General features: G+C 31.5%; 6 protein-coding genes across 6 annotated transcripts; 4 read left to right on the top strand and 2 right to left on the bottom strand.

Moving 5' to 3' along the window:
• Positions 1–850: 850 nt before the first annotated feature.
• Positions 851–2,845, bottom strand: FKH1 (forkhead family transcription factor FKH1; the record flags this gene model as incomplete). Its single annotated transcript, XM_003686009.1, has 1 exon — positions 851–2,845. The coding sequence occupies one exon, from the start codon at positions 2,843–2,845 to the stop codon at positions 851–853; it is 1,995 nt and encodes a 664-aa protein (XP_003686057.1).
• A 1,429-nt stretch (positions 2,846–4,274) lies between these two features.
• ASG1 (Asg1p) lies at positions 4,275–6,947 on the top strand (the record flags this gene model as incomplete). Its single annotated transcript, XM_003686008.1, has 1 exon — positions 4,275–6,947. The coding sequence occupies one exon, from the start codon at positions 4,275–4,277 to the stop codon at positions 6,945–6,947; it is 2,673 nt and encodes an 890-aa protein (XP_003686056.1).
• A 1,112-nt stretch (positions 6,948–8,059) lies between these two features.
• MET18 (Met18p) lies at positions 8,060–11,128 on the top strand (the record flags this gene model as incomplete). Its single annotated transcript, XM_003686007.1, has 1 exon — positions 8,060–11,128. The coding sequence occupies one exon, from the start codon at positions 8,060–8,062 to the stop codon at positions 11,126–11,128; it is 3,069 nt and encodes a 1,022-aa protein (XP_003686055.1).
• A 123-nt stretch (positions 11,129–11,251) lies between these two features.
• On the bottom strand, positions 11,252–11,884 carry RRT14 (Rrt14p; the record flags this gene model as incomplete). The annotated part of the gene is made up of 1 exon (XM_003686006.1): positions 11,252–11,884. The coding sequence occupies one exon, from the start codon at positions 11,882–11,884 to the stop codon at positions 11,252–11,254; it is 633 nt and encodes a 210-aa protein (XP_003686054.1).
• Positions 11,885–12,532: 648 nt separating this feature from the next.
• On the top strand, positions 12,533–16,795 carry STH1 (RSC chromatin remodeling complex ATPase subunit STH1; the record flags this gene model as incomplete). Its single annotated transcript, XM_003686005.1, has 1 exon — positions 12,533–16,795. The coding sequence occupies one exon, from the start codon at positions 12,533–12,535 to the stop codon at positions 16,793–16,795; it is 4,263 nt and encodes a 1,420-aa protein (XP_003686053.1).
• Positions 16,796–18,378: 1,583 nt separating this feature from the next.
• KGD1 (alpha-ketoglutarate dehydrogenase KGD1) lies at positions 18,379–21,456 on the top strand (the record flags this gene model as incomplete). Its single annotated transcript, XM_003686004.1, has 1 exon — positions 18,379–21,456. The coding sequence occupies one exon, from the start codon at positions 18,379–18,381 to the stop codon at positions 21,454–21,456; it is 3,078 nt and encodes a 1,025-aa protein (XP_003686052.1).
• Positions 21,457–21,689: the final 233 nt, after the last annotated feature.

Genomic DNA, 21,689 nt, shown 5'->3' with positions numbered 1-21,689 from the left:
GAGTAGACCAGCAACTAGGACCGTCCCCACTAATGCATAGACTGCCGACCCCGCGTAGGCTACCAGTTGACGAGTCTAGAGAGTAATCTGAAATCTGTGGACAGAGCATTGAAAAGAAAAGTCGGCCCAAACATTTCCATTCCACCACAGAAAGTTTCATGAAACACCTATAATAAGTACAACCGTGATAATGAAAACTTGAAGGCTTCATTGTACAACCACTGAAAATATAAAAAACAACCTGAATAAATTTGCCTTGACACAACGAAGCGCTTTGAACAAATTCAACTTTTAAAAAAATATTTTACTTCTCAAAAACACACTAACATTAAAGTTGATAATGTTTGGGTGTTGCAGTCACACTTATGATTTGTTGATTTTCTGAGTTTTTCGCATTGTTTGTTGTTGTGCAAATAAACCACAAAAAGACGCACTTTTGAGTATAGACTGGAGGCGCTGGAAATAGTGCACTAAACGGGAAATTGCGTTCCTCAAACTGAAATATTACAAAAAACAGTCAATTGCAAGCAGAAGAATGTTCATAGTGCGACGTTGTGATGGTTACAGTATCTTGAATAGTAATATTCAAGATATGTCTATATAGATTGTTTAAAGCGTCTAAAAGTATATCTCTACATTATTATATTCATATATATTTATAGTTATGTGGTTGTATCGTTGTATCATTTTCTATATTCACAAAAATTATATTTTAATATGAGTGCACATTTGCAGAGCAGCTTCAATGATGACAATTCTTTTTCATTAGTAGTTCTATCTCAGGTAGTCTTGCAAATAAGTTTGGCAGACTTGTATATGTAAATTATTTCATTATCAAAAAAAAAATACTTCAATTGTTAGTCAATGAGTTAATATCTATGGCTGGTACAGTGCTATTATTGGATTGGGCTGTTATTCCATTTGGAGTGATTCTATTATGAATTGGATTATATTGGTTTAAGCCCCATGATTTCGATGCATCGTTCTCATTTGGGTTTTTATCAATAGACTGTGAATTGAAATTAGCTGGTGGAACTAATAAGTTTTTATCACTTCCTATATATAACTTTCTATCATCTAACACGTTCACAGTTTCTAAGTGATTATTATTACGTGCTGGAGATTTGCTAGTTGTCACAGTAGAGCCTCTCTCAGGTGTATATGCTTCAATGGCTGTTATATGGAAACTCTTTGATGGAGAATTCATTAATGGGTTGTTTGTTGGTGATATGCTTCCTGCTTTTTTAGAATATATGTTTTGTGACTGAAAAGCATTGGCATTGGTGGGTAGTAATGTCGCTATGGTGGAAGGTAATGGTTTCGTAGAAATTGATGGCAAAGCGTTTGGTCTTAGATATGCAGAATTGAAATCCATTAAATTGGTGGTTGGGATATTTATAGATGAATGGTTTGATGCGTGATTTGCTGGAGGAACCAAATTTGAAGATGCAGTAAAAGAAACTAAAGCACTATTGGTAGGATTGTGAGTACCGCCTTTCGTAATAGGATGTTGCTGTTGTTTCATTGGCATTGGGGTATTCTTTAAATATTCCGGTGTCAGTAAGTTGGTTCTTTGTCCTAATGAAAGGCCATTTGGTTGGTTATTAGAGTTTGTCATTGGTAGAAGTGTTCTTGAAGCTGGCTGTAGTGATGTAGATTCATTAATTTGAGGAGAACTTCCTTTTTGAGCAGGCAATGTACTGTATTTGGACATATGTAATTGTAGTTGTCTAGCAACTGATGATCCGCGTCTTATCTTGGATATCTTTCCAGTATTCCATTTATTCAAAAATTCATTACGGTAGTCCTCACTAATTCTCCATTTCATACCTTTTCCTGGTTCGTTTGGCTTTCTTGGAACTTTATCAAATGCTTTATTCAAAGATAGATTATGTCTAATAGAGTTTTGCCATCCCGTTTTAGCAAATCTGTAATATGAATAATTCGAAGAAATGAATCTATAAATATCGGATAAAGAAATAATTCCCTCTTCTGTCGATAATATAGCTTGTGTTATCATGGTAGCATATGAATGTGGTGGTTTGATATGTTTGTTTTCATCAAGCGCTAAACTCGATGAAAAATCTAATGACTTTGCGTTGTTTTCCTGATTACTATCCAAACCTTGAGAGTTATCACTACGGATATTTCCGTGAGAATTGGTCAGAGCATGTGAATTTGGAATAATTTTTTTAATATATTCTTGAATATTGTTTATATTGTTTTTATAATAATCGGAATTTTTAATCAGATCATTTAATAATTTAGAATCTTCTTTACCGGAAACATCATAATGTGATGAAAGTTTAGGTATCAAGTAATGTAAATATGTTTGAATAACCAGTGGTTCTTGATCTGGTAAAATGAACATCATTTGAGTTCCACCAATATCAATGATCGAACCAGAACTTATAGCAATTGGAGAATGCTTTGGTGATACTCTTTTGAAATTGACTTTAGCACCATTTCTTCCATATAAATGTAATTCCCATCCACCATTTTGCATATTGAATTTAATCTGGGCATGGTGTCTCGAGACCACCTTAGCGGGACCCAAATCCACATGTACTTTTGAAGTGATGTTTTTATTCTCATCTGCAGTGTCTCTGCCGATGGATATTTCTAAATCTTTAATATAATACGTCCATTTATTACCGGATAGCTTAGCATATGCTTGAACTTCAACTGCTGAATTCGAGTCATTTGAATGATCTCTTGAGACATTCGTATATTTTTCTGGTGCGGAAAGTGTGGAGATTATAGTATTAATCAAATGTTGTTGTTGTTGTTGGTTATAATGACTTTTTAAACCGATTGTATTTGAAGTAAAATCCATTGGGACCATAGTTTGATTTGTGATTTGAAAGTATTTTGGCCAATACCTTACCTATGTTGTGGTTTGTAATTGAAAATATTATCCGATGTTATTAATATAAATGCAGAACCTAGTATAATAAAGTCAATTTATGTATATGAATGCGATGTTGTTGTTGTTTTTTTGTTTTTATTTTTTTTTAGTTTTGTATATATGACTGTTACGTTCAGAATATATGGGAAAAACAAGTTTGAAACTTCAATAAAATCTCTTAACTTGTAATGATACTTCGCAAGAATGACGACTTTGAATCAATCGATAGTGTGAAATAATAATCACATATATAACCAAAATTAACATAGGACAATAGCATAAAAAAAATTATATATTTACAAAACAGATTATATATTTTCAAAACAAATATTCATAGCGTTGATTTGAATCAATTCAATATAATGCAAGATAATAAAAATTGTCTTCGTAGAAACTAATTGCGGTTCAACTTCCATTTAGTTACCGAACATCTCCAATACAATAAAATTTCACTTGGTACCGAATAACATAAATTTTCGTAGTTTCTGTTAAGGAATATTCTACTGTTTACATTTTTAATATTATTAACAACTTCCCTGGCGGTTTTCAATAAATAAATAAAAAGTCCAAATGTATCTACTTCTCCATTTTTTGATCTCTATAAACTGCGTTTATTTAACCAAATCGAATATTTTTATTCCTTTGCTTAAGAGTTATGGTGATGATGATGCGTAACATAAGCTGAATAATACAGCTACCACATTCGTAAACAGATGGCGTGCTAAGATTGAATGGCATTCGATTATAATCAAGAGAAAGTAGTTAACCAAAGTTTTTTTTAATTGGAAATATATAAGTAGTGTTTCGAAATTGTTAAATTTCTAATTAGCGTGCACATTTAATAAAAGCGACGAAAACAGTAAAAACAGTAAAAAGAAAAAAACTTCCCGAAGAATTCCTGCAACGACATCTGTGTAAACTCAAAAAAGTTTTGAAAAAAAGAAAAAAAAAGTAAGTATAGTGTATGTACATTCTTGATAACTGATTAAGTACAATTGTATTTCGCTTAGAAGTACCCGTAGGTATACCAAATGGGCAATGCTGCCAGAGTTTCTTTTTTTTTTCAAAGTGTTAATTGATACTTCCCTGTACCACCGATGTTCCTGTAGATATTAATAATAATGATACAGTATTTTGGAAACTGAATTGTAAATATTTTTATAGAAATAATATCCATACTTTTGAGCCATATCATTTTAGTTTAATTATGAGATGCAATAAGAATCTATGAGCTTGTTGTCTTGGCTTTCTGGCTTTTAGGTACTATATTAATTCAACAGTTTGATAAGGGAAAAATTGAAGATATAGGTAATTACCTTCATCACTCTTGAAGCTTACTCATCTTACTAGTGATAAGGTATTAAGAATGAATCAGAAAAAAGTTAGTCCCAGACGACTGCAGGGGACTTCGGATGAGGTTAAGGGAATTACACTAGATGACTTTTCAAATCAAATACAACTGAAAGCTATCCCGTCGAATGATGGTAGTCAAAAATTTGAATTAAATTATATGAATTCTAATAAGTTGTCTAACGTTGCTAGTGTGACGCAGAAAAAGAGAAGGAGGGTCACTAGAGCTTGTGATGAGTGTCGGAAAAAGAAGGTAAAATGTGATGGGCAAAACCCATGCATACATTGCACTGTTTATTCATATAAATGTAGCTATGATCAACCTGTCAAGAAAAATAACACCAATCATAATACTAGTGGTTTCAGTAAAAAACTAAACCAAACTGTTACGTCTTCAAATAACTCATCAAAAAAAGTAAACTCGAGAGAGGGTCTTGGTAAATCTACATTAACGTTTGCAAAGACAAATTTAAATTCCAGTACGTCATCTAATAAAAGGAAATCTAACTTGCTGAAAAATTTGGATGCAAAAGAATTAAAACAAGCAATTGACAAATATAAATTTTTATTGTCTGATTTGTTCGAACAATTGCCAGATCCAGACTCGGTGGATATAGAAACGTTTGCCGCATTATATAATAAGAATAAGAATGATGGGCTACGTTTGCAATTTACTAGTATTCTAAATGAGACTTTATCACAATATGGGCAACTACCCGAAGTGAATAGTTCAAATAAAATTTCAAGTCATGTCCCACCTTCAATAACTCACTATGATGTTGTGGAAAATATAGACGATTCAGCTCACAGCCAAATAGGAAGGGAAATAAAAATAATTTTACCACCCAAAAATGTCGTTCTCCATTTTATATCCTATACTTGGGAAAACTGTTGTGTACTGTTCAGATTTTATCATAGACCTAGTTTTTTGAAAAAGCTTGATGCCCTATATGAGACCGATCCAGATGATTATACAGAAGAACAGATAAAGTTTTTACCCTTGTGTTATGCGACCATCGCAGTTGGGATTTTATTTTATGAAGACAAAAAGGATAGAAATTCAACCTCAAAATTTTCAAAAGATTTAAATGTGGGGGCTACCTATCTAGATGAAAGTTTGAAATCTAAATTTAACGAATATAAGCTAATTGATGGTATGGGCTCTGTTGATGTTCAAATGCGATCATCTCTGATTCAGGATGAAGGGTATAAGTTTTTCATTGCTTCAAGAAAACTAATTGACATGACAAATGTAAGAGGAAGACATTCCATCCAGACAATTATTATATTATTATTTTTTTGTCAATGTTCAGCAAGATTAACTACCTGCTACTCATATATTGGAGCTGCTCTAAGAGCTGCTTTAAAAGAAGGGTATCATCGAAGGGTAGACCCAAACAATACCACATTAAATCCAATTGAAATTGAGATGAGAAAAAGGATTTTCTACACCATATATAAACTTGACGTCTACGTTAATTCCATGATGGGTCTTCCGAGATCTTTATCCGAAGACGACTTTGATCAGGAATTGCCAATTGAAATTTCAGACGAATGTATAACAGAAAATGGATATCTCTCAGAACAAGAAGGCCAACAATTATCAAGCATTAGCATAGCAAATTATCACACCAAGTTATACTTGATTCTAGCAGATATCGTGCAGAGATTATATTCCATTAAGAAAAAAAATCGTTCAATAACAGAGAATACCGTTATATCATTAGAGAATAAGTTGCGGAAGTGGGCAGATAGTTTGCCCCACGAGTTAAAACCTGGAGCAGTCGATGTCCCACAAAAATATGAGAGAGCTAACAAACTATTACATCTATCTTATTTACAGGTCCAATTGATTTTATATAGGCCATTTATCCATTACCTATCAAGGAATTTGAGAGTTCCATCAAATATAGGACCATATGAAATTGCTAGGAAATCAATAGCGGTATCTAGGAATGTTATGCAGTTGGTTCAACTACTCATGTCGAATAACTTATTACCGGATGCCTATTGGTATGGTGTATATACAGTTTTTTTTTCTATTGCTGGTTTATTATATTATGTGCAACAAGTGCATCCTACGAGCAAAGAAGAAGCACAAGAATACTACGCCATCGTCAATGAGATTGAAATCGGTAGGAGCGTTTTACTAGAGCTGAAAGATTCTAGTGCGGCAGCAAATAGAACATATTGCCTATTAAATAGACTTTTTGAAAAGCTGAATTTGAAAACATTAAGTTTGGCTAAGGACCATTCCGATGACCATAATCTTGATACTAACATGAAAGAAAAGGATGAAGTTAGTGGTCGCTTTGGAGCAAACCCTGATATAAATATAACATATTCTAATAAGCTTCCTTCATCTCATAGGATCTTTGATTCTGATTCTGCAAAAAAAAGTACTAAACAAGAGTCTCTTGAAAATCTCAATATAAATGAATTTTCCTTACCAACAGATATGGAATCTAAGCCTGACAATCGTATGCATGGAAATGTTTTTAATTCTGAAGAAATGAACAATTATCACAGAAAAACAGACGTTAATTTTGATAATTTTCTTCAGAATATTCTTACTCAAATGCCATTTTCGAATAACAGTAACGATATTTCAACAGATTTTAATGACCCAATCAATGAGTGTAACCCTATTGAATTAGATTCGTTCATTAAAGATATGTTTCAGATTTAAGTTTTTAATATTATGATAACTCAAATTCTGATCAGTAATCTTAACCTAATAATTAATAAATTTATAAAGTCAATATTTAATAGAATTTTAGCATATTTTTTATTTTTATGTTTAGTACCATTAACATATTTTAAGACTAGCTTTACTGTATATAACACTGTTTATATTTTTTGTCAATGTACTTAACCTCCAATTGCCATTATCAGCAACAAAACCCAAAACTGAGACTAAAAAATATAAATGTAAAATAATGTCAACAATTGGAAACAAAAAAAAGTGGTTAATTTTACAATTGCAAGACATTCAAAGCCACAAAAGAGATGATGAGACGAATTATAAAGCAATTCTTTATCGTCAGATCATTGCTAGTGATGAAATTAAATTACAAAAGATTTTTTTAAAGCCTGTAACAACAAACTTAATGTGTATTAAATATGAGCATTTAGAAGGATAGATTAAATGATATTGGTTTATTCAACATATAGCAATGACAGAAAATAGATCTTGGCCATGTGTATTCTCCAAAATTAAAATGAATCATAAACTCACCTTATGACTATTTGTTCGTAGGTTGACGCTATTCACAAATACTTTACAATTTGCGAGCATAACGATAAACAAGCTATGTAGTTTATTTTTAAAAAAACCAGTAAATAATACCAATGATCAAGTTATGAATAGATATGACTCAGGTCCGGAGAGAAAAGAATAACTTAAAAAATAGGCTCATAGAGATGTATCTGCACTTGAATAACTCTTCTCCAACAGGTATCCAATTTTCTGTTATTAGTTCTTTTTATGCTAAATGTACCAGCTCTTCGTTTTTAAATGTCAATTACTAAAAGTTTATGTATTCAGAATAACATATTAGCTGCATTCATCGGTTAGGAGAATATTGATCTTGTCAATTCAATCATAAATTTATATTCAAAGAATTTATACGGTGTCCGGTGTAAAGAATTTATCTTAGTCATCGTAAAAAAAATTGTAAAATCTGGAAATTGATATAAGTATATAAATAATTATATAATCGTGTATATGATCAATATCTTTATAGAGCGATAATAGTCAATCAATAGAGCAGAGTAATATACATATCTGCGAGTTTAAATATGATATTAAAATCATTAGTGGATTCATATCTAGCTAATATAGATATTAACAAAGAAAAAACTGATGAACTAGGTTCTTCTATCGCCAATGCAATCAATTCAGGTGATTTTAAGATATTGGATGTTATTATTAATTTGAAAAATGAATTCATATCTGAGGATGAGAAAAAAAGACAGCAATCGTTACATTGCCTTTCAAATATTTTGAACAATTTATCAAGTGCAACTCTTAAAAAAAATGAATTGAATGTCATATTTAATTTCTACCAATCAAAAATTGATGAGTTGAACAATATGACTGAGATTTTAAGTGGTTTTAATTCATTAACAACAATGGACTCAGTTTCTATGTTGGAAATCTCAACTTTACTAAATATTATTAGCAATGAATATGAACCATCTAAATTTCTTACTCCGACTAGATACCAAACTTTTTTGATATTGTCCAATATAATCGAAAAGTACAAGATTGAAATGAAGGAGGATCCAAAATTTTTGGAATTATTTGTTAGTACATTTTTACATATCGCTAACGGTGAGAAGGATCCAAGAAATTTGTTGTTATCCTTCAAAATCAATAAAACAATAACTACAAATTTTAAAAACATTGAGCAATTTGCTGAAGACTTATTTGATGTATTATTTTGCTATTTTCCAATCACATTCAGACCTCCAAAAGATGATCCATACAAAATCACTGCAGAAGATCTAAAAAGTGCCCTTCAATCAACAATTGCTTCGACTCCATTATTTGCTGCCGATGCTTTCAGTAATCTAACTGATAAACTCAAAGCTTCTTCGACTGTTGTTAAATCAGATACTTTAAGTGCCTTGAATGAGTGTATTAATAACTTTGGAGCAAAATATTGTTTGACAGAATATGTACCATTGTGGAATGCCATTAAATTTGAATTAATGCGTAACAGTGAGGGTGGAGATGTTGGATTAGCAACCATCATACCAGGAAATGTCAATATAAACTCAGATGTCTCCAATTATCAACTAGCCATTAATATTGTGATATCATTAGCTCGAGTTTTGTCCGAGTTCGACATCAATGCATTTAATAAATTTTTCAACTACATTTTAGGAGAATTAAAACCAAACTTTAAATACAACAAGGATCTTAAACAAAGCTCTACTGTACTATCTGCATTGGGTTCCGTAAATGCTCAATCATTTAACAAAGTTATAACCAATTCTCTTCCGTTATTTCTTCAAAATACTTCTGAAACAAATCAATTAAAACTGATAATAATGAACTTATCGTTTTTCTTCGACTCATATATTGCTGTTTATGGCAGTGCAGAAAAAGATATGCTGAATAACACTGTAATAGAAAGCTCTTTAACTCCATATAAGGATGAAATCCTAATGATACTGGGAAAAGCTTTAACAGGAAGTTCTGAGGTCGAAGTTACATTGAGGACACTGTCAATAGTTCAGTTTACTAAAATGATCAAAATGAAAGAATTCCTCTCAGAGGAAGAAGTGTCTTTAATAGTTCAATATCTATCTGAAACAATTCTAGAAGATAAAAATAAGAACATATACTATGCTTGTTTGGAAGGGTTAAAAGTAATAAGTGATATTTATGAACCAATAGTATATGAAATTTCATTAAAGAGGATGCTTTCTTTACTACCAAATGAAATAAATGCAACGATTAATTTAAGTGAGGGCAAAACCATTGAAAAAGAATTAATTTTGAAAATAATTTTGGATTATACTACGTCAAGACATTGTTTAGTTAAGGAGTCTATATATGGAATTTGTGAAAAATTATATGAAATTGCACCTCTAGAGAATTCAAATAATTATTGTTTTATTCTAATCACTGCTCTATATACTTTACTGGAAAATAATATTAGTTTGATTAAAGATGAAGAAGGTAAAGAAATTAAGAACACAATCGAGGATAGATTATTATCCACCCTAATCAATAATTCTTCAATTTTAAATGATAATCATAATTTGAATCTTTTGTCGATTGCCTTATTTTTCATTAATGCAAGCAGTGATAGATCAGGTCACCAGTCAGCTTTAGAAAAGATTAATGATCTTTTCATAGAAAAATACCAAATTTTTAACAAACATTCTAGATTAGTCATTCCATACACGAAATTAATCTCAGGTTTAGATAAAGACTGTAAGTTCAATAATTGCGACAAATATTTCGAGTCTTGCATTATCTTATTACAAAAACATTCCGATGAAATTGTTCAATTTAACAAACTAGGTTACTTAGAACTTCTAATGGTCATGTCCAATAAATGGTTAGATGAAAAATATGTCAGTGATAGCCTTGATAATCTTGATTGGAGCAATTTGTCTTCTATTAATTTGGAGATTCTGACGTGGATTACAAAGGCTCTAGTTATCAAAAATTCAAAATATTCAGCCGGACCTTTGGAAAAATTTGTTAACTTATTAGAAAATGACAAAGTGGGTGACTTTGTTGCTAAATTATTTGAAGTATTTGTAGTAGATATCGGTTCCTATTGTAGCAAGAAGGGTATTTCACGGTCCAATAATGTTAAAGTCCTTTATAAGCAAAAGTTTTTTAACTATGTTTTCCCAGAAATTGTTTCCAAATATAAATTAGTCACTGATCTAAATATTAAAAGTAACTATCTGACGGCACTTTCGATGATTTTAAAACATGTTCCTAACTTATTATTAGAATTAGTTATACAAGAATTGGTACCAATGTTATTGGAAGCTTTAAAGATGCAAAATGCTGATGTTAAAATATCATCCCTAGAAACTTTAAACAGTGTTTGTGAAAAGAATTCTGTTTTAACTACGAAATATTTCCATACATTGGTTCCATTATTGTTGAAACTTTTGAAAAAATCTAATACTAATAACGTAAGAGTAAGATTACTGACGATGCAATTATTGCAATTAATTGCCCTCAGCGTTCCAATAAATTACTCTCAAAGCATGAAGAATAATGTATTAACTGAGTTATTAGATACGTTAGACGATCCAAAGAGAATCATCCGTAAGAAAGGTATCGACACGAGACAAATTTACTTTGAGATTGGTCAAACTCCTTCAAGCTAATTGTGGAACTAAAATAAATTTATCTATAGTAATATTTCACTATATATGCTTATGAAATATCTTTTGTGTATGTATATTTTTTTTTAATTTGAATAAATATATATAATTTAGACACATATAGTTTCAAAAACCTTTTTCTTCTTCACTTGAATCTTCTTCATCACTTAATCCGACTGGTGCCAGGCCTGGAGTTAAACCAGGATATCTATGATCGACATTGAGTTGCTTCTTTGCGGAAATTTCTTCTTTGAATTGTTTTTTCTTTGATCTTCTTCTTTTATGTTTATCATAATTATTATTACTCTTCATAAAATTCATAATTTCATTTTGAACATTTTGTAATTCTTCTTTCTCATCTTCATCAAAATCCCATGATTTTGCCTTATTAATATTTTGATCACTAACTGCTCTCAAATATTTTTTCTCCTTTTTGGTTAAAGTACCTTCCGACTTGTGTTTCTTTAATATACTTAATTTAGCATTTTGTTCTAATTTCAATTCTTTTACTTTGTTGATTTTAAATTCTTTTTGTTCAATTAGTTTTTTTTTTTTTTTAATCTTATAGACATCTCTTTCTTTTATTTCAATATTTTTCTTCAAATTACGATCAATCAGTTTAGCTTTGGAACCTTTCGTACTCTCACTTCTAATATTATTACTATTTATTTTTAATTTCGTAGCACCTGGTAATAAACTTGATAATAAATCATTAACAGATTTGGTAGCTTGTTCAGTAGAATTTACAAAAGAAGTCATATTTGTATGCGTATATATGGTATGTATATGATAGGAACAATGAGACAGTTATCTGAGCTTCCCTTTCTTAACACCGGAACCTGCTTGCTTACAAAAAGAAACCACCAATATATATATTATTCTTATAACAGTCTTATCTCATCTCATCTCATCTCTGATAGTTCTTATTTCGATATTTCAAGAAATAAAAAACTTTCAAACCATCACGTGACTATTTAAAAATGTCCATTTATTGTTTACCCGCCCACACACATTTATGTTTTTTTTAAAAATCCAAAAAATCGATTCTTTTCATCTGTTCTCTTTATGTGTTGTTTTTTCAACTTCCAACATTCACTCTTTCTCTATAATTCAAAAAATTTCAGTTTATTCAGAAACTTCACTATTATGTTTATGTTTTTTTTAACTAATACTGATTGTGAATAAAAGTAAATAACATCTTATTTGTTTTAGTTTTTCTAATTAGATTAGATTAACTAATTAATGTTATAATTAGTAAGAATCAACAATAGCATTGTTTATTTTAAGGTTGAAAAAAATTAAAAAAAATTTTTTATAATTAGCCCAAATATACGTTATATTTATACACGTAAAATAAATAACATAAAAACCACGAAGCCGAAACTAATTTGATTATACTTTAAAACCATGATTGAAAACGTAGGTAGTGTTGCTACTGATGTAATTGCAATCCCCGGTGAAGTGAGCAATACTGAAATCAAGACAGAGACAGAAGAAATTAGTAATATTACTATCCCATACCCTGATTCAAGGGATCAATTAGATCAGTTATTATATCGTTATAAAGCTTTATTAGATTATCCTTCTGATAATAAAGTGGAAATCAACGCTATTGAAAATGTGTTTTATAAAGTTTCAAAAGATCAAGATGCTTATAATGAAAATTTAGATGAATTAAGAAAATATACTTTTTCAGGTATAGAATATGATGATGAAGTATTGAAAAAACAACTATATATATTGAAATTAATAGAGAAAGATGTTGATGTCCCAGACAATTTATTAGAAGGATCTTTCTCAGATATATTCGAAGATTCTGGTATCCTAAATGCCAATGTGACAGTAGAAGCAGAACAGACGTCTAACAATGCAGATGTTTTTAGACCTATTCAAATCAATACTAATTATAATGTTAATGCAGAACTGTTTGATTTGAAAAATAACTTTGTCAATATTTCCGAAACAAAATTGGGAACCACTAAATCAGAACCAATCATTTCTGCCGCCATTGCAAGAAGAATCTCCGAATTAGAAAGATTACCGGCAAACTTAGGTACTTATTCATTGGATGATGCTCTTGGATTTTTCACAAAAAGTGATATACCAACTAATATTGACACTTTAAAAATAAAAGCTTTGATAGAACTTAAATGCTTAAAATTATTAACAAAACAAAAATCTTTGAGACAAAAATTACTAAATAACGTGTCAAACCAAGCTCACCACAGTATCACTGAATTAAGAGACTCTCCATTCACAATGGCTGCTCAGAGAGCTGTTCAAGTAAGGAGTAAAGTGATTGTACCGCAAACAGTCAGATTAGCAGAAGAGTTAGAGAGACAACAATTAGTAGAAAAGAGGAAGAAAGAACGTAACTTGCACATTCAGAAGGTAAATTCAATCATAAGAGCAAGCGAAAAATATAATGATGAATACTCAGGTGCTTCTGAGCGTTCCCTACAACTAGGTAGATCTTTACAATATCTACACACTCAAATTGAAAAAGATGAACAGAAAAGATTGGAAAGAACAGCTAAACAACGTCTGGCTGCTTTGAAATCGAATGATGAAGAAGCATATTTGAAATTGTTAGATCAAACCAAAGATACGAGAATTACACAATTGTTAAGACAAACTAACTCTTTCTTAGATTCCTTGGCTCAAGCAGTTCAAGTTCAACAAAATGAGGCAAAATTATTGAAAAATGAAGAAAGTGTCCCTATTACTACTGATGATAGAGAGAAAATTGATTATTATGAAGTTGCACACAGAATAAAAGAAAAGATTGACAAACAACCAAGTATTTTAGTCGGTGGTACTTTGAAAGAATATCAATTGCGTGGTTTAGAATGGATGGTTTCCTTATATAATAACAACTTGAATGGTATTTTAGCAGATGAAATGGGTTTGGGTAAAACAATTCAATCTATTTCATTAATAACATACTTATTCGAAGTTAAAAATGAAACCGGTCCATTCTTAGTCATTGTTCCACTATCTACTATTACTAACTGGACACTTGAATTTGAAAAGTGGGCTCCAAGTTTGAAGACTATCATATATAAAGGTACTCCCAATCAAAGACGTACTCTTCAAGGCCAAATTAGAATGAATGATTTTGATGTTGTCCTAACCACCTATGAATATATTATTAAGGATCGTAATTTACTTGCTAAAAAAGATTGGGCGCATATGATCATTGATGAAGGTCATAGAATGAAGAATGCACAATCTAAGCTTTCCTACACAATCCAGCATTATTACCGTACAAGAAATAGATTAATTTTAACTGGCACACCATTACAAAATAATTTGCCAGAACTATGGGCTTTATTAAATTTCGTTTTGCCAAAAATTTTCAATTCGGCAAAAACATTTGATGACTGGTTCAATACACCATTTGCCAACACTGGTGGTCAAGAGAAATTGGAATTAACGGAAGAAGAAATGTTATTGATTATCAGAAGATTACATAAAGTGTTGAGACCATTCTTATTACGTCGTCTAAAGAAGGAAGTAGAAAAAGATTTACCAGATAAGGTAGAAAAGGTCATTAAATGTAAATTATCAGGTTTACAACAACAATTGTACGAACAAATGCTTAAACACAATGCTTTGTTTATCGGCGCTGGTGCTGAGGGTGCTACTAAGGGTGGTATTAAGGGTTTGAATAACAAGATCATGCAATTAAGGAAAATTTGTAACCATCCTTTTGTCTTTGATGAAGTTGAGGGTGTTATTAACCCAAGTAGAGGTAACACCGATTTATTATACCGTGTTTCTGGTAAATTTGAATTATTAGACAGAGTTTTGAGTAAGTTCCATGCAACAGGACATAGAGTATTAATTTTCTTTCAAATGACCCAAGTTATGGATATCATGGAAGATTTCTTGAGAATGAGGAACTTGAAGTACATGAGATTAGATGGTACTACAAAAGCTGATGAAAGAACAGATATGTTGAAAGCTTTCAACGCACCAGACTCAGACTATTTCTGCTTTTTATTGTCTACAAGAGCTGGTGGTCTAGGTTTGAATTTACAAACAGCAGATACTGTCATTATTTTTGATACTGATTGGAACCCACACCAAGATTTACAAGCACAAGATAGAGCCCATAGAATTGGTCAAAAGAATGAAGTCAGAATTTTAAGATTAATCACCACCGACTCTGTCGAGGAAGTTATTTTAGAAAGAGCCATGCAAAAACTAGACATCGATGGTAAGGTTATTCAGGCCGGTAAATTCGATAACAAATCCACTGCTGAGGAGCAAGAAGCATTTTTAAGAAGATTACTTGAAGATGAAAGTAATAAAGATAACGAAGACGATGCTGAATTGGATGCTGATGAATTGAACCAAATCTTAGCAAGATCAGAAGAGGAAAAAGCGCTATTTGATCAAATGGATAAAGATAGAATACAGCGTGCAAAGGATGATGCTAAACTTCAAGGCTTGAAAACTGTTCCACCAAGATTAATCCAAGTTGATGAATTACCATCCGTATTTACAGAAGATATTGCTATTCACTTAAAACCAGAACCTGTTGCTGTCGGTAGAATTAGAGAGCAAAAGAGAGTCTACTATGATGATGGGTTAACTGAAGATCAATTTTTACAAGCTGTCGAGAATGAAGAGGCCACATTAGACGAAATAATTGAAAAGAAGCGTTCCCAAAGAGAGAGGAGAAAGCGTAGAAGAAACGATACAGATGGCAATGGCGATGAGCTAAGTGGGGACGAAATAAAAACTTTGGAAAACACCCCAGAGAAGGAAATTGAAGAAACTACTGTCCAAACTGATTCTATAAACACTTCCACTGAGGTACCAGATGTCACAGATGAAACCTTTAGATCTACAAGAGGCGGAGCCAGTGGTAGAAGAGCCACAAGAGGAAGAGGCAGAGGCAGAGGCAGAGGCAGAGGAAGAGGCAGAAGCAAGGTTGTTGAAGTGCACACTGATATGGAAATCCCAGACAACACAGTTGATACCAAATCTGAGGCCGAAACCGAAGCTGTCGCTTTGCCAGACTCTGCAGTTGCCGATGCCCATCTTGATGAAGTGATATCCCCTGCTGCTGATGCAAAATCTCAAGTGACTATTGATCCAATGTCATATGATGCTGGTAACCCCTCATTAAAAGTGAAAATAAGTCTAAGTAAAGGGCTTCCTTCTGATGAGACTTCAAAAAAGCAACCTAAGAAGAAAAAATTAAAGATTGTAATTCGTAGTAAAAACGGCAGTACTGCTGTTAATACCCCAACTTCTACAAAAGATGAATCTGAGAGCACTAAGAAGACTGTGAAAAATGAGGATAAACTTACTGATGATATTAAAAAAGACGGTAAGAAATTGATTGAAGAAATACGTAAACAATTAGATAAAGAGGATTCCCATCCATTAGCTGAAATATTTGAAAAATTACCATCTAAGAAACTATATCCAGATTATTACAAATTGATTGAAAATCCAATTGCAATTGAAAACATCTCTAAAAAATTAAATGACAAGAAGAAATCACACTATAATCAATTACAAGAATTAATTGATGATTTCCATTTAATGTTCAAAAATGCAATGTTTTTCAATGAACAAGATTCTTGGGTTTACAACGATGCATCCGAATTAAATACATTTGTCGACACATGGTTTAAAGAGCAATCAAAATAAGTAATTTTATTGATATAATCTATTCAAGTTTCACAAACACACACACAAACCCACACATTTATATTTAAAACGTTTAAATAAATGAATCTGTAATATTAATTAAAAAAAACAACAGCCTTGTTTTCATTTCATTATCTTTGTATAGAAGTCGGTCTTAAACATACATATGTACTATTAATAAGTATCTCCGCTGTACGAATTCAAGTATATATATATATATGATATGCACGATACATACATAGCCAAGCACTTGAGATATATAACAGTAACTACACAGAGACGCTAAGCTAAAACCCGCCCCTCTTCATCTGCCCCCACACACATGGATATGCAATATGCATGAGTCTTCAACGAATAGCATCACGAATAGCATGAAGAAGAAATACACTTCAATATTTATAAATTACATTAACACTATGTACTTCATTAATTACTTAACCTCCAATTGGCTTTCGAACAATTTATATTTATCATGTTAATTAGTGTATTATTTATACAGGTCATGAAAAGTTAAACTTGACGTTGAAAAAGACTTTCAATCAACCAATGAATGACAGTTAATATAATTACCAAAACATACTTTTTTTTAAAGAATACGACAACAATAGAATTGTAGATACCAGTACAAGCATAGAAGATTAGATGGTTCTTTTAAAGGTTTTAAGAAGCATGGAGTCCAAGTATCTTGTGTTGTGGTTATATGGTGTTCTTACCATTACTATAGCAAGTGAGGTTTAGTTTAACTTTCGTGTATTCCTTTGGTTCAAACCATTGATCACACACTCTCTCTGTGTGTATGTGTGCGTATATATATTATACTTACTACTGATACTTATACTTACATGTGTGTATATATATGCGCAAATGGTTGATATTTTTGACACAAAAACAGTTTCAAGATTCGAACTTAACCGCCTCCCTTATTTAAAAAAGTATTAACTTTAACTTAAACTTGAATATATATATATATATATATATATATATATATATATATAAGTATACATATATTTGAAGATCATTCCTTTATTTCTTTCTCTTATCACTTCTTTGTTTGGTTTGGTATTGTTTGATCATAATACCAAGAAATCTATTGTTTTTAGCGATACCATTAAGATTTCTTAGTTCTATATATATTATTATAGTATATTATTTTTTTTCTGTTTTCTACTTAGTTACTGTGATTTGCACTATTAAGACTTTTTTTTTAAGATATTTTTAGGGAACATTTAAAGTTAAACCAATAAAAATTAAAAACACTAAAGGTAAAAATAAATTGAATATTTATATATATATCCATAGACAGCACAACATAACAATTTAAAATTTCTTTAAGACGATTACAATTGGTTTAAAATATAATTTTATTAGTTTTTGTTATTTTTTATTTGTTTCAGTTTTAAAATATTAGAGTTGAAGAGAATTTTCTATATTTGAAAGCTCTTAAAGTTTTTACAAACTTAACTATATACACATACAAGATTATTATTCGTTCTCTAATTTTATTATAATAATATTCATTGCAAAGGCAAACCAACCGCAAGAAAAATATTCCAAACTATACTTTTTTTTGTTATTAGACAAATATGTTAAAGGCAATTTCATCTGTTTCTTCGAGAAACATGACGAAAAGGCTTTTGTTAAGAGCAAATAATTTAACAACAAATGAACGTTCTATTTTAATTAAATCTTCATATTCAAATGTATCAAAAAGATTCTTAAGTTCATCATCATCAGGTGAGGATGAATTTATGTCAACTTCAAATGCAAACTATATTGATGAAATGTACGAAGCTTGGCAACAAGATCCAACTTCTGTACATGCTTCGTGGAATGCCTATTTTAAAAATATGAAAAATTTAAATATACCTGCATCTGCTGCTTTTAGAGTTCCACCAACTTTAGTTGGAACTCCTACTGGAGTTGAACAAGTTCCTATCACTAGTGGATTATCATCAAATGTTGACGAAAATGTTTTAACACATTTAAAAGTTCAATTGTTATGTAGAGCTTATCAAGTAAGAGGTCATTTAAAAGCACATATTGATCCATTAAAAATTTCTTTTGGTGATGATAAATCAAAACCTATACCAAAAGAATTAACAATTCAGTATTATGGTTTTACGGAAAATGATTTAAATAAAGAAATTAATTTAGGTCCTGGTATTTTACCAAGATTTGCCAAAGATGGTAAAACAAAAATGACATTAAAAGAAATTATTGATCATATGGAAACATTATATTGTAGTTCTTACGGTATTCAATATACACATATTCCTTCAAAGGAAAAGTGTGATTGGTTAAGAGAAAGAATTGAAATTCCTTCCCCATATAATTATTCAATTAATGAAAAAAGACAAATTTTGGATAGATTATCATGGGCAACAGGTTTTGAAGCATTTTTATCAAATAAATTTCCAAATGATAAAAGATTTGGTTTAGAAGGTTTAGAAGCCGTCGTACCAGGTATTAAAACTTTAATTGACCGTGCTGTTGATATGGGTGTTGAAGATGTCGTACTAGGGATGGCTCATCGTGGTAGATTAAATGTTTTATCAAATGTTGTACGTAAACCAAATGACTCAATTTTTTCAGAATTTAAAGGTACTGCTTCTGCTGATGATTTAGAAGGTTCAGGTGACGTTAAATACCATTTAGGTATGAATTATGAAAGACCAACAACAAGTGGTAAACATGTTAGTTTATCATTAGTAGCTAATCCATCACATTTAGAAGCTCAAGACCCGGTGGTCTTAGGGAGAACAAGAGCTCTATTAGATGCTAAGGGTGATTTGGAAAATAAAACAAAAGCAATTGGTGTTTTATTACATGGTGATGCAGCTTTTGCTGGTCAAGGTGTTGTTTATGAAACAATGGGATTTGAGCAATTACCGGAATATTCTACAGGTGGTACCATCCATGTTATAACAAATAACCAAATCGGTTTCACTACCGATCCAAGATTTGCCAGATCAACTCCTTACCCATCAGATTTAGCTAAAGCTTTTGATGCCCCAATTTTCCATGTTAATGCCAATGACGTTGAAGCTGTTACATTTATTTTCAATCTTGCAGCTGAGTGGAGAAATACTTTCCATTCAGATGCTATCATTGACGTTGTCGGTTGGAGAAAACACGGTCATAACGAAACTGATCAACCTTCTTTTACTCAGCCACTAATGTATAAGAAAATTGCAAACCAAAAGTCTGTGATTGATGTGTATACTGAACAATTAGTAAAGGAAGGATCATTTAGTCAAAAAGATATCGACGAATGCAGAGAAAACATTTGGCAATCGTTTGAAAGAGCTTTCGAAAAAGCCAAGGACTATACACCTACTCAAAGAGAATGGTTAACCGCATCTTGGGAAAACTTCAAATCTCCAAAAGAATTAGCAACTGAGATTTTACCACATAACCCAACCAATGTACCTGCTGAGACATTGAAGAAGATCGGTAAATGTATTTCCTCTTGGCCTGAGGACTTTGAAGTTCACAGAAACTTAAAGAGAATTTTGAATAACAGAGGTAAGTCACTAGAAACTGGTACCGGTATTGATTGGTCCACTGGTGAGGCTTTAGCTTTTGGTTCTTTATTATTAGAAGGTTATCAAGTCAGAGTATCTGGTGAAGATGTAGAAAGAGGTACCTTTTCACAACGTCATTCCGTTTTACATGATCAAAAATCAGATGCCACTTATACCTATCTAAAACATCTAGACCCTAACCAAGGTAAATTTACCGTTTCAAATTCCTCATTATCAGAATATGGTGTAATGGGTTTTGAATATGGTTATTCATTGACCTCTCCAGACTACTTAGTTATGTGGGAGGCCCAATTTGGTGATTTCGCCAATACTGCCCAAGTTATTGTTGATCAATTTATTTCTAGTGGTGAACAAAAATGGAAGCAACGTTCTGGTTTAATTTTATCTTTACCACACGGTTATGATGGTCAAGGCCCAGAACATTCATCTGGTAGATTAGAAAGATTTTTGCAAATGGCAAATGAGGATCCAAGATATTTCCCATCTCCAGAAAAATTACAAAGACAACACCAAGATTGTAATTTCCAAGTTGTTTATCCAACTACCCCTGCTAATTTATTCCATATTCTTAGAAGACAACAGCATCGTCAATTCCGTAAACCATTGGCATTATTTTTCTCCAAGCAATTGTTACGTCATCCATTGGCCAGATCTGAATTATCTGAATTTACTGAAGGTGGTTTCCAATGGTTAATTGAAGATGTTGAACACGGGAAAACAATTGGTACTAAAGAGGACACCAAGAGATTAGTTCTTTTAACTGGTCAAGTTTACACAGCATTACATAAGAAGCGTGAAGAACTGGGAGACAAAACTACTGCTTTCTTAAAAATTGAAGAGTTGCACCCATTCCCATATGCTGCCTTACGCGATACATTGAATAGTTATCCAAACTTGGAAGATATAGTTTGGTGCCAAGAAGAACCTTTGAACATGGGTGCTTGGAACTACGTCTCTCCAAGACTGCAAACTACTATGAAAGAAACTGACAATTACAAGGATGTTACCGTTAGATATGCTGGTAGAAATCCAAGTGGTGCCGTTGCTGCTGGTTCCAAGATTTTACATACAGCTGAAGAGAAAGCATTCTTAAGAGATGCATTTAATGAATCTTAAGTTGTTTTTTTACTGACGCCAGTAACTCATAGTTATCTCTGAACTATTTTATTTATTCTTAAACTATTTATTTTTTATATTAGTAAAATTTATGTACATATAACAGATTATTACTCCAATATTAATATATAGATACCATTTTAAACAAAATGAAAAGTATGATCAAGCAAATTGAGATGGAAGCTTTTCTATGGATGATTAATAAACTATAATATTGGTTATTTCCTCCTTTT

The sequence above is a fragment of the Tetrapisispora phaffii genome, chromosome 6, assembly GCF_000236905.1.
Source record: "Tetrapisispora phaffii CBS 4417 chromosome 6, complete genome".
Taxonomy (NCBI): Eukaryota; Fungi; Ascomycota; class Saccharomycetes; order Saccharomycetales; family Saccharomycetaceae; genus Tetrapisispora; species Tetrapisispora phaffii.
The sequence above is the reverse complement of the archived record's forward strand: the minus strand, read 5'-3'. Positions and strand labels throughout refer to the sequence as shown.